General features: G+C 44.0%; 1 protein-coding gene across 11 annotated transcripts in view; it reads right to left on the bottom strand.

Moving 5' to 3' along the window:
• The window catches only part of PUS10 (pseudouridine synthase 10), an 89,926-nt gene that overhangs the window by 10,298 nt on the left and 66,648 nt on the right, over nucleotides 1-12,980 (bottom strand). For all 11 annotated transcript variants that reach the window (XM_049870378.1, XM_049870368.1, XM_049870367.1 and 8 more), the window contains 7 exons: nucleotides 11,879-11,943; nucleotides 9,989-10,074; nucleotides 8,808-8,933; nucleotides 3,174-3,230; nucleotides 2,287-2,363; nucleotides 2,137-2,192; nucleotides 318-435 (listed from right to left, as the gene is read on the bottom strand). In XM_049870378.1, coding sequence (XP_049726335.1) covers nucleotides 318-435; nucleotides 2,137-2,192; nucleotides 2,287-2,363; nucleotides 3,174-3,230; nucleotides 8,808-8,933; nucleotides 9,989-10,074; nucleotides 11,879-11,943 — 585 coding nt within the window. The remainder of the gene's footprint in view (nucleotides 1-317; nucleotides 436-2,136; nucleotides 2,193-2,286; nucleotides 2,364-3,173; nucleotides 3,231-8,807; nucleotides 8,934-9,988; nucleotides 10,075-11,878; nucleotides 11,944-12,980) is intronic.

Here is a 12,980-nt window from a genome sequence, read left to right as displayed (position 1 = left end):
CTTCTATCGCTGAAGAAACTGAAGCTAGAGAGGTTAGGTAACTCACCTGAAGTCACACAACTAAGAAAGGCAGAGGCAGGGTTTGCACTGAGGCAACCTGTCTTCGGAGCCAGACTCTCAGGCCCTAGCACCACTGCCTCTCACATGGGTTACGTGAATCACCCAGTCATTCAGTGAGCCAACAGTGAGGCCAGGGCTTGATTCCAGGTCTCACAGCCCCAAAGCCTGTGCTCTCTGACTTGCTGACATGAACTAGAAGACAACAGATTCTTGTGGGGCCAGGAGAAAAATAAAAAGGACGAGAGCACTTGGACTACCTTTATGTCATTTAGGAACCTAAGGTCCTCCTTCCGTATGGCTTTGTTTGTCCATATTAAGGCACTATATGTCTTGGTCTTCTCTTCTTCACCTTCTTTCATATGTCCTATTGCCTCTCTAAACAAAAACAGTAACAGAAAGTTTGTCTGAATATGTAAAATGCACACAAGCCTTGCCCAAAACTTCCCCTTTAAAAAAAATAAAAAACAGCTCTACTGAGGTATAATTTATACACCATACAATTCACCCATTTTTAACTGTAGTATTCAATGATTTCAAGTATGTTTACAGAGTTATACAGCCATAACCACAATTAAAAAATTTTTTTTTATTGTGCTTTAAATTTAAGTCAGTTTCTCATACAAAAACTTATACACACTTTGTTATGTGACCCTAGTTGCTCTCCCCCTAATGAGACAGCACACTCCTCCTCTCCAGCCTGTATTTCCCGTGTCCATTCAGCCAGGTCCTGTCCCCCTCTGCCTTCTCATCTCCCCTACAGACAGGAGCTGCCCACATAGTTTCATGTGTCTACTTGAGCCAAGAAGCTCACTCCTCACCAGTATCATTTTCTCTCTGATAGTCTAGCCCAATCCTTGTCTGAAGAGTTGGCTTTGGGAATGGTTCCTGTCTTGGGCTGACAGAAGGTCTGGGGACCAGGACCTCTGGGGTCCCTCCAGTCTCAATCAGACCATTAAGTCTGGTGTTTTGACTAGAATTTGCCATCACCACAATTTAACTTTAGAATTCCTTCATCACCCGCAACAGAAACTCCACTCCATACCCATTAGCAGTCACACCCATTCCCCATCTTCCCAGCCCTAGACTTAAGCCACTGACTGACTCTGTCTCTACAGACTTCTCTATTCTGACGCTTCATGTAAAATGGAATCATACAATACACAGTGTTTGGTGTCTGGCTTCTTTCACTTCATGTTTTCAAGGTTCATTCATGTTGTAGCATGCATCATCAGTACTTTATTTCTTTTTACTACCGAATAATATTCCATTGTAGGGCTATACCACATTTTGTTTATCTATATATCAATTGGTAGCACTTGGGTTACTTCTACTTTTTGGCTATTTTGAATACTACTACTGTCAGCATTCATGTACAAGTCTTTTGTGTAGGAATATGTTTTCATTTCTCTTGGTAGATGTCTAGAGATGTAACTGCTGGGTCACACAGTAACTCTTTGTCTGACCTTTAGAGAAAACGCCAAGGTGTTTTCCAAAGTGGCCGCACTTACAATCCCACCAGCAATGTGTGAGAGTTCCAATTCCTACACATCCTTGCCAACACTTGTTATTATCTATCCTTTTTATTATAGCCATCCTAGACTTGAGGGCACTGGGTTTGTTTTACTGGGTAGTAGGTGTGCAGTGGGATCTCACCATGGTTTTGATCTGCATTTCCCTAATAGCTAACGGGAAACCCTGGTGGCGTAGTGGTTAAGCACTACAGCTGCTAACCAAGAGTTCGGCAGTTCAAATTCACCAGGCATTCTTGGAAACTCTATGGGGCAGTTCTGCTCTGCCCTATAGCATCACTATGAGTCAGAATCGACTCGACGGCAGTGGTTGTTTGTTTTTTTAATAGCTAATGATGTTGGGCATCTTTTCATCCTCACTGGTTATTCACATATATCTTCTTTGCAGAAATGGAGCTCCTTACACCATTTTTAACTGAGATACTTGATTTCTTGTCATTGAGTTGTAAGAGTTCTTTATATATTTTGGATATAAGTGCCTTATCAGATATATGACTTGCGACCAAAACTTGCCTTGTGAAATCACATCGAGCAAGTCTACCCTTACCTGGTGACAAGCTGCAAGTCCCGTACTTGGATTTTATCAGACGAGTTATTAATTTTCTGTGGCAGGAGAAAAAGAAAAACAATTAGCAACTCTAGCTCCGTTACAGAGCTGCAAAAACATGGCAATTTCCATGTCATGGAGGTGGTTTACCTGCTGAAGTTCCTTAATTTCTTGTGAAGTGAAATGTACTCTATGAGGATTCACCAGCTCAATTGCAAAGGGCCTTCCTGGCAGCACACCCGTCATGAAACAGAAAGGTGTTGATGGAGTTAACATTTGGTCTAATGCAAGAGGGTTAGGAGGTGTGAAAACCGGGTGGGGCCCTAGAGGACTGCATCTGGGGGAGGGAGGAATGTGTGAAAAGAATCAAGGGGATTTTCTGAAGGACAGGGCAGTGCAGGCAGTACGTGAAAACAACTGTTTTCCCAAAGTTCCGTTGAACAACTCTGTGTAAATTACTAAACACCCACTAATTAAGCTGGTTTCTGTCACATACAGCAATGCCCAGGTAAGCCACGCTGAAGTCCATCCTCCCAGCCTAACCTGCTAGTGAAATGGGAATGCTGTGATCCCATGAGAGGAAGGGGCTGTGCATTTCAAATCACTTGGGACTCACTCTCATCATCTTTGTTGTAAGGCAACACGTAAAATGAGAGAAATGAGGGTTAAGAGAGCAGAACCACTTTTTAAATGAAGAAAAGCATTTTGAAAACTGTACTGGTACTGCTGAAATGGTACTAAATGGAACAATTAATAATCAAACTTTGGGAAAAAAATTAGGCACTGCCTTATTAACGGATATACCCTTACAACCTACGGGTATGCAATAAGAACAGCCTCTGAAGAAATGAGTCCTGTTAAGACACGTATTGTATATTTATAAAGGTGGCTCCATAACAGAGAAAGCTTCCCACTTGGAGAAGCTCTGGGCTCTGTCCCACTTTGGTTCTGCCTAAGAGGTTACGGAAAGCCCACCGTCAGAAAACAGTGGTAATCTCAAAGTTAGTTCTCGTCAGGGGATGCTGCGACCATCTTACCATTTCCTAATGTTCTCACATCAACATCTTCTCTTCCAGAGGATGAAAAATTAAAACCTTCGGAAAGCAGATAAAAGGAAAAAAAAATCAGAGACATCGTAGCTGGCTCCCAACCTTTGGGAGAAACCCAATTTAAGGTCTTGGACAACCTACAGGGAACCTCAAAGGATGGCTGTCATCCCACTTAACCTCTAATAAAAATAGTAATGAAAATGATAAAGCACTTACCATTTATGGAGTGCTTATTATATGCCAGGCACTAGGTTAAACATTTTGCATGCATTATTTCATTTAGTCCTTATTACAGTCTAAGGAAATAGGTATTAAATAAAAGAACGCTGAGCCTCAGAAAGGTTAGATAATTTTCTCAAGGTCACACAATCAAATGGCAGAGCTATGTGTTTCTGCCCTCAAAGACAGACCTTCACCATCGTCCCATGCCACCACGCATGGAGAAGCCACCACCCATGGGGAAGTCACGGGCAAGGTGCCACTGAGAGGCATCGCGTTGCCCATTTGGCCACAAGCTAATGGTAAAAACTCTGTTGTCTTATTTAAAAACAAAACAAAGTAAAAACATTTGTTAAAGAATTGAACTCTATGAAAGGAAGAGAAAGGGGGAAAAGATCTGATTCTTTAAAAAAAAAAAAAAGGCACCGTGGGCTCTAAGATAAATGGATCCTCACAAACTAAAAGGGGCAGATATTGGAAGGGGAAAATGGTAAAGAAAGGGTGACATGGCAACTTCCTTAGATGAAGTGCTGCCTGATGATAACCCCACAGTTAACATCACAGCAAGGATGACTAAGGGCAGGCAGCTTCTATAGGCTTCGTTTACGCTAACACTGCCCTGGTGGCAGAGTGGTAAAGAGCTCAGTTGTTAACCAAAAGGTCAGCAGTTCAAATCCACCAGGCACTCCTTGGAAACCCTCTGGGGCAGTCATACTCTGTCCTATAGGGTCGCTGTGAGTTGGAATCAATGGCAACAGGTTTGGGTTTGGTTTTTTGGAATGAAGTAGATACTATTGTTATCCCTATTTTACTTATGAGTGAGCTGAGACAGGAACCAGGTAACTAACTTGCCTACGGTCACACAGGCAGTGAGTAGTAGGGTCAGGATATGAAGCAGGCAGTCTGGCTCCCGTCTCCACTCTTGACCGCCGTGCTATACTGCTCACCACAAAGACAGCCCATGTGGACAAGCAGGACCAGGGACTGGGAAAGGGTGGGCTGTTCTGGGAACCCTGACTGCATGGTCAGTCATTAGAGCAGTAAGGTTTAAGGTTTCTCAACATAGAAGCTGAAGGCTGCAAAAACCTGAGTTCACACCTGATTTACCCACTCAGTGAACACATAGTTACAGGCTGCCTGCTACCTGCGAGGCACTGTGCTAGATGCCGGGGAGACAAAGGCAAACACAGCGGACATCATCTTCACCCTCACAGGCTATGGACTATAATGCAGTGATGGTTCGGCAGTAGAAGTCTTGCCTTCCATGCAGGAGACCTGGGTTCGATCCCCAGCCAACGCACCTCACACGCAGCCACCACCCATCCGTCAGTGGAGGCTTGTGTGTTGCTGTGATGCTGAACAGGTTTCCATGGTGCTGCTAGACTAAGACAGACTTGAAAGGCCTGGTGGTCTGCTTCTGAAAATCAGCCCATGAAAACCCTACGGATCATGACGTTTCGATCTGCAACTGGTCATGAGGAGGGCATGGGACTGGGCAGTGTTTCGTTCTGCTGTACGTGGGGTCGTCACGAGTTGGAGGCCGACTCAATGGAGGCTAAGAGCAACAACACGGACCATAAAACCGGGGGTAGGGACAGCAGGGGAGAGGTAGGGGCTCCCTGCACTAAGAGCACCATTGCAATATGAGCACAAGGCTTGTATCCTCTCCTGAACATCCCAGCCACGCTGGACAGCACACGATGAGGAAGAAGACTGCTGGGAAAGGCGGGACGGGGAGGGCTGCAGACCACCCTGACAGCTGTTTTCTCCCAGGGAAGATTCTATGTGCAAAGCTCCAGTGTAGATTTCAGAAAATGAGAGGCTTGAAAAGTCCCATCAAAACAGTGCTGACAATCAGCCCTCCTTTTCGGAATGGTTAGATGTGAAGAGGAACCCTGGTGGCGCAGTGGTTAAGAGCTCGGCTGCTAACCAAAAGAGCTCTTAACCACTGTACCACCAGGGCAGGTAATCAAAAAAAACCAAACCTGTTGTGGTCAAGTCGATGCCAACTCATGGCAACCCGAAGTGCTACAGAGTAGAACTGCTCTGTAGGGTTTTCTTGGCTGCGCTCTTTACAGAAGCAGGTTGCCAGGCCTGTCTCCTGTGGTGTCACTGGGTGGGTTTGAACTGCCAACCTTAAGCGAGTGGTCGAGAACAAGCTGTATGTGCTCCCCAGGGGCCTAGGGGGTAGGCAGCTGTTGCTAAATGGAGCATTCACAATGCCATCTGGGAAGCTGTAAGATGTAGACCCCTGAGCTATGGTTGTCTCACCTGCCGTTCCCATGTCTCCACCAGCCCTAGTGTCAGGAACCAGAGGGCTACACAGTGGCAGAGCCAGGACCCGAGACAGCTGAGTGGAGGGAATGGATGGGACACAGAGAGGTATTTCCACCAATTACTGCTAAATGAGACCCAACCAAAAACCAAATCAGACCAGAAGGCTCAAATTCATAGTTAGCCCATAAAACTCTCCTCCCACAAATCCCACACCATCAACCAGAAAGGGCTGCAGAAAGCTGGGCTCTTGGGAAGGCCAGAGAAGCCCTAAACCCAGACTAAGGGAAAAGGGGTATTTATTATACCTTTAGGAAAACATTTCAAACTTGAGAACTAAGGAAAACATCCTTGAACCCCAGAGAGAGAAATACTTTTGGGGGCAAAATCTGAAAACTTTTATTAGGGTACAATGATGAATAACAGCAGGAAAAAGGAAGAGGAACCACTGCCGTAGGGCATCAGGAAATACATGTTTCAAACTTGTTTGGGATTTCTAGACTCACATTTTACCTTCCCTTAGCCTTCTGATCCTGTGAGTTATTTCAGCCTTCTGCTCAAAGGAACAGAGATCTCAAAACCAAAAACTGAACCAAGAGCAAGGCTATGGTACTCCTTGGGCCTGGGGACAGACAGACAAGGATTAGAAGATGGGCAAGAGGCCCAATAACAAAGGGCCTGAATATCAAGTTCAGTAGTTTGGACTTCAACCTGTGGCTGGCCATTGGCCAAGTTTCTCAGCAGGGAACTCAGATGATAAAGGCTTACTTGATAAGGGAAGTAAAAATGTACTGGGCAAAAATTTCTTACACAAATTAATCTCCATCTTAAGTGTCAAAGTTTGTTACTCAATAACTAGGGCATCATCAAACAGGTAACAGAACACGCCACTCTGAAGTGCCTGAGAGCCAGGTTTGTATATCCCACCTGGAGGAAGGAACGTTTATGCAAGCAGCTGGGCTGCTCTGGTTATCCCACAGAGCTGTAAAATTGTCGTAACCTTAGGGGTGCAGCAGTCTGAACCATCTCCCCAGAGTTGTCAGATGGAGCCACTCATTAAAAGTAATGAGTGGTACATCTGAGAAGCAGAGTTTAGCAAACTGATCTGTGCAAATAGGGCATTTCAAAGAGCAAGGCCTATCCCCTGAGAAGCAGCCAGTTGGCAAAGAGGCCCAGGGGTCTGCTTTGTCTCACGTGGCTCTCAGTGAATTTCCTCAACACACAAGTACAGATGTTGAGCACACAGTTACTTTGTTTTCAGTTTGGGGACAATTTTTCCCTCAAATGGAAAACAACAACAAATCACCTTCATGAAAGATTGCGAGGGGAAAACATTGCCAAGAGCCCTCCAGAACCCCTAGTGGTAAAGGGGCTTCCTTGGGGTCCAAACAATCAGAACTGAAGGTTTCTTGAACAGAAAGGGGGAAAGGTGGTTTCAGAAAGAGTTTGAAAAGGATGACTTTTTGTGCGAAAGCCTAATGTCCACTTCTTTATAACTTGCACAGGCACTAATTTCTCTGTGAAGATAACATAATCAAAATAATTATTGAGTTGCTCCCTCTATGTAAGAGGCAAAGTCTTATGAGCTCGCCAGTTAGTAAATAATAAATTGAGTACAAAAAACCTCAGGCAATAGCCCAGAGTCTTTACTGCTAAGATTTTGGGAAAATATTAGGTGGCTGGACTTACTATCTTCTCCATTCAGTAAACAATTCTTAAAGACCGTTAAATAAAGGGCCCCCCTGGAAAACAGAACAGAATTTCAAATTCTCAAGGACTCTAGACTTTCTGGAGCCATGGGGGCTGGATGAACCCCTGAAACTACTGTCCTGAGATAATCTTTAAAACTTAAACCAAAAATATTCCCCTGGAGTCTTCTTAAAACCAAACAGTAGTTTAGCTTTACTAGTAAAGAATGTCTGCCTTGACCATTATGCTCCTTTAAGATCTAAATGGGATCGAAGCGACAACAGCAACTTGAAAGATTAGATGGGAACCTTAGTGGGCAATATATTTATGTTAATGGGGGAGGAACAGCTGAGAGAAGGAGGGTGAGCTCGGGTGCATGACCTGAAGAATGTAACCAGTGTCGCTGAATTGTGCCTGTAGAAATGGTTGGCTTGGAGTATGTTTTGCTGTGTATATTCCCCCCCCAAAAAAGATCCCACCTATAAAAGGGATGTGGTCTGAAATGCTTCTGGCTCCTCCTGACAACCCAGAGAGCTGGAAGGGACAGCCACATCTCATCCAGACCACCTGCCTGGTGTTCCCAAAGCAGGCTCCTCTTAGGGTTTTTCAGAGGGAAGGATGTATGTCCAATTGGTCCCTCAGAAAAGGCTTCCTACTTATGCTGGTAAATCTATCCTACAGAATGGCATCACTCTCTGCCTGCTACTCCTCCTTATGTGAACGTGATTTCCTGCGAGTGAAATCTTAGCCCTTTCCTCTTGTCTAAGGCTAGGTGGCAAACTCTATGGGGCAATTCTACTCTGTCCTATAGGGTCGCTATGAGTCGGAATCGACTCGACAGCAGTGGGGTGGGTTTAAGGCTAGGTGAGACCACAAGGCTTTATGCTGCCTTTGACCTGGCAGGCCTTTTGAGATAAGGAAAACATAAGCTGGACAGGACATGACTCATCGCACAAATCCAGCTCATTGATGCCTAGGAAATTAGAACACACACAAATTCCACTATGTCTTTGTGAAATGTCTGCTGTTGGTTCATGTTCTCTAGGCCTGAATCCATCCCATGTCACTGGGATAAGACGGAAGCCAGACATTTGCCAATGGTCATCCTTGAGCTAGAAATTCTTGTTTTAATTTCCCCATATTCTCAAAAAGAGGCCCAAGCTGAGGTGTCCCAAGGTCAGGGCTGAAGTGCATCCATTTAAAGTAGTTTCAATTGTTTTCAATTTCGCAGGAGAGAGCAGTCACCTTGAGAGAGGAAAGAAATGCTTGGTCACCTTGGCCCAAGTCCAGCCTAGGTCACGAAACAGGACAAGGAAAGCTGCCAGTCAACCAGCTCAGGCTTGTGGGTTACTCACAAAATACAGAAGACCTTCTTGTCACCCCCGAGAAATCTCTTCATGGGTGCCAATGTATTTAAATCATGAATATTTTAACACGTACTCTCTGCTTTAAATACTGTCAACAGATGGTCTGAAATTAATTCCTCCACTGAAGACTCCAGCTTCCTTTCTCCATCAATTATCCATGGAGTTTGTGGTAGATTCCTGGAGTATTTATTGTATCTCCCTGCCAAAGAGAGGGAATGGTGTGATTAACATGATAAGATAAAAAGAAAAGCAACAACTATTTATTGATTGCCAGTCTCCTAGTTGCTATTATATAAAACAAGGCCTCGCCCTCAACTGACTGACAATCTAATCAGGGAGCTAAGACATAGATTTGTAGATAATTGAATAAAAAGATTTAAAGGTAAAAGAGATGGCTAAAGACAAGATATGAATGGTGCATCAAATGAGTTCTAAAGAAAAGCTCAATATGTTAATCAGGTTGGCTAACTGAATAAGTTATAATATTACAGAACGCACCAAAGACCCTTAAAAACACAAAGCAACTACTGCTATCACACCTATTAAATAATACTTTCAATGAAATAACCATCACTGATCGTGTACGCCAAAGAGTTGAAATACAGGAAATTTTGAAGTTGTTGTAATTAAAAAGAAAAAAAAAAAAACCCTACAGAATATGACTCACCACTTTATGCATAAAGCTAAACTAAGACAGGAAAGCTGTCACTGCCCCAGGGCAGGGTGGTACAGTCAAGACTAAAGGCAAATTTCATTTCAGCTATTCATACCAAACACCAATAATTTTCAAAACAAATATTGACTGCTCCATTACCTCCTGGGAAAGCCAGTGTAAGTTTTTTTTTTTTTTTTTCAGGCAGAAGCTCTAAGTGTTTAGTCATTTTGGAGAGAATGAAACTATTTTTTCAAGTTGGCTTTCAGGTTACAAAACATCCTCCCTTCCGCTGACTTTCTCCTGACCAGCTGTGGCTTCCGTGTCTACCGTTTCCACAGGTCATCTCTGATGAAAACTACTAAAACCTGGGACATGTCATTTCCCTTTGGCAGGACATCTTCACTTACAGATCTCCTGAGTGGTCATAAGGAGTGCCTAGAGAACCTAAAATAAGCTTAGTTATCAGTTCTAGTTCTCCCAAGAGTTTACTAATCAGAAGCTAATAACAACAATAAGAACAACACAGGGAGGAGTCGGTTGAGGTTTTCAGAAAGCAGAGTAAGTTCACATGGAAGGATAGTCTAGACTAGATATTTTACCAGCCACAAAAACAGCACCATGAGCACATTCAATTTCAAGAACAGTGCAAACAGCCTTTGGTGAGTTTGGAGGACAAGGAAACTGCCTGCAAGACAAAATACATTTTACGGCTGCTATTTTCCAGACACGATATTGAATCACATAACCGAGATGAATCAGCATTGTCTGACACACACAGCCCTTGGGTCTCTCAAGGACTAAGCTTCTCCCTAGCTGAAGTTTCAGAACAATGAGGGTCTTTCTGGACTACTGCTCCCCCCATACGACAGGCGCACCAACCTAGTAAATCAGGGCTCTGTTACTCCCTTTCATGTCCGGGAGGACTCATCTTCCCAGATGATAATTTCCAACGGCCTTGAGATTGGGGGTGGGGGGGTGGGGGGTAAACATTTATCAGAGGTGGAAGCCCGTCCAGGCTTTAACCACTCTGCTCTCCACAAACACTTGCTGCTGGCTGACATGACCCTCTGTCATCTGAGTATGCTGGTGTGCAGAGACTGGCCACATGAGCAAGTCCCACCTGTGGAGAAGGCATGCCATTTTTTTTTCTTTTTCCTTCTCACTTTCACCTAAACCAAAAAAAAACCAAACCAAACCCGTTGCCGTCGAGTTGATTCCAACTCATAGCGACCCTATAGCACAGAGTAGAACTGCCCCATACGGTTTCCATGGAGCGCCAGGTGGATTTGAACTGCCGACATTTTGGTTAGCAGCCGTAGCTCTTAACCACTATGCCACCAGAGTTTCCCTAGGATCTCGGAAATCAGATCACAGAGCCAGAAAAAGGAGCATGTGGCAGGCGCTGCCGTTTCAGTTAAGAAACTCAGAAGAAAAAAAGAAACTCCAGCCAACTGAAGACAGGTGGGACAGCGTGGTGCTATGGTTTATTCTCTGCCCACCATCTGGGAACTTCCAAGACCACTAAACTAACTGGACTAGGGTCTACCCGTAAATAACTAAAAAATATAGATGTGCACTAATGCATAGCTTAAAAATTTCATACAGTTTCCCGAGATGTCTTAACAAAGAAACCATTTAGAAACTCAGATCTATTGCTGGTATAGAATAACTGTCCTCACCTTCTAAAATTCAATAAAAATATTTCCGTTATGAGACTCGTTTTTAGACAGTACCACTAAAAAGAGAAAAAGCTGATTCCAACCCATGGAGACCCTGTGTATGTCAGAGTAGAACTGTGCCCCCCAGGGTTTTCGATAACTGATTTTTCAGAAGTAGGTCTTCAGGCCTTTCTTCCGAGGAGCCTCTGGGTGGACTCAAACCACCAAACTTCATTTAGCAGCTGAGTGCCTTAACTGTCCCACACTTGGAATCCTGTTAGTAAAATACATGAAACCTTCATAATTCCATTATTTTAAATTTATTCAAGCATATTCTGAGGGAATAACTACAAAGACATTTTTATTTAATGACGTGAGTGCACTGAGAATTAAAATATAGGACTTATTGTATTTACTGAATTTCAGCATATCCTAACAAGTGAGGACACTCCTGCGCTCTGCCTCCATCTGTGGAAATGCACAATGAGGGTGTGATGGGAGCAGGACAGGGCTGGGGAGTCAGCAACACTGATTCTAGGTTTGCTCTGTTACCCATTTGAAACCTTGGGCAAGTCACCTCCCTCTTTGCTCCTCAATATCCTCTTCTAAAAGATAAGGAAGTTGGATTATTCATAGATTCCAATATTAATTTTATAAGCATTTACTGAACACCACTATAGGCCAGGCACTGCGCCAGGGGTTAGGGAGACAGTGGCAACTAGAAGAAAATCCTGGGCCCTGAAATACACCCAGTCTTGTCTTGCAGATAACCCAGATTGTCTCCAGCATTCCCTTTGCTCCAAAATTCCACATTTCTTAGTTTCCACTTACTTGCGGAAGTCCTCTTCTTTTATCTTATTCAAAGCTTTCATAACTGCCATTCTAGTAAATACTGACTGCAGAGGGCAGAATGAAAAGAAAAGAAATTTTATTACCTAGACAAGGAAATGTCACAGGTGAAACACAGAACATGCTGGGAGAAAATTTATTATTTTACACACTTAAAAGGAGGACGTATGTAACAGTTTCAAGAGAATAAATAAAATGTAAGAAGCATTCATAATTTCAGGTCTGCTACTGGTAGGCCTCTACAAGCCTCCTCATCAACCTTGTCTACGCCTAGACCCCCAGGTACAGCTAGGAGCCGAGGTCACCTTCTGTCCTGTCCCATGCTTCTCAAAACAAGACATTCTTCCAACACAAAAATGATGCTTTGAGTATCTTTCCCAGGCAGGCCTCAAGAGGAACTGAGACTGATCCATCTACATTTTCTTCCTTCCGTCGCTTCTGGGGATACACTATATGATTTAGAAATTGGCTGCCAGGGCACAGTAAAACAGAGTTGACCAGCTGCCCTGGTGCCTAGCAAGTGAAAGTCACTCGGTGGCCACAGGCAGACCCAGCAGACCCACTACACGGAACAAAAGGGCGTCTGCAACAACAATCCTACCTCACGTGCTTTAAAATAAGCCAAGCCAGACCACGTGACATACATGCTGGGACCAACTAGGGCACATACAATACATATGAAACCCTGGTGGCACAGTGGCTGAGAGCTCAGCTGCTAACCAAAAGGTCAGCAGTTCAAATCCACCAGCCACTGCCTGGAAACCCTATGGGGCAGTTCTACACTGTTGGAATTGACTTGACGGCATGTGGTTTGGTTTTGGTTTTTTATAGCACATGTGCATTTTATACCATGATACAACGCAATGGTTTCTTCTGTTATGAGAAATTACATCAGACTGAAAAGGGGTCCAGTGTAGGCCTCGCAACAGTTTATCATCAGTCAGGGCAACGATTTTCTAAATCATTTCCTGGGGAGCCCCAGGGAGTTCTACGAGGTGCCTTAGGGGTAGAACTGAAAATAAAGTGCCTGTTTGATATGACAGAAAAATTGGGCCTGAAAGACTCTCAAAAGTTCATTCAATTC

The sequence above is a fragment of the Elephas maximus genome, chromosome 26, assembly GCF_024166365.1.
Source record: "Elephas maximus indicus isolate mEleMax1 chromosome 26, mEleMax1 primary haplotype, whole genome shotgun sequence".
In the NCBI taxonomy this organism is placed as follows: Eukaryota; Metazoa; Chordata; class Mammalia; order Proboscidea; family Elephantidae; genus Elephas; species Elephas maximus.
Note: the sequence above shows the minus strand (reverse complement) of the source record. Positions and strands in the feature narration are given on the sequence as shown.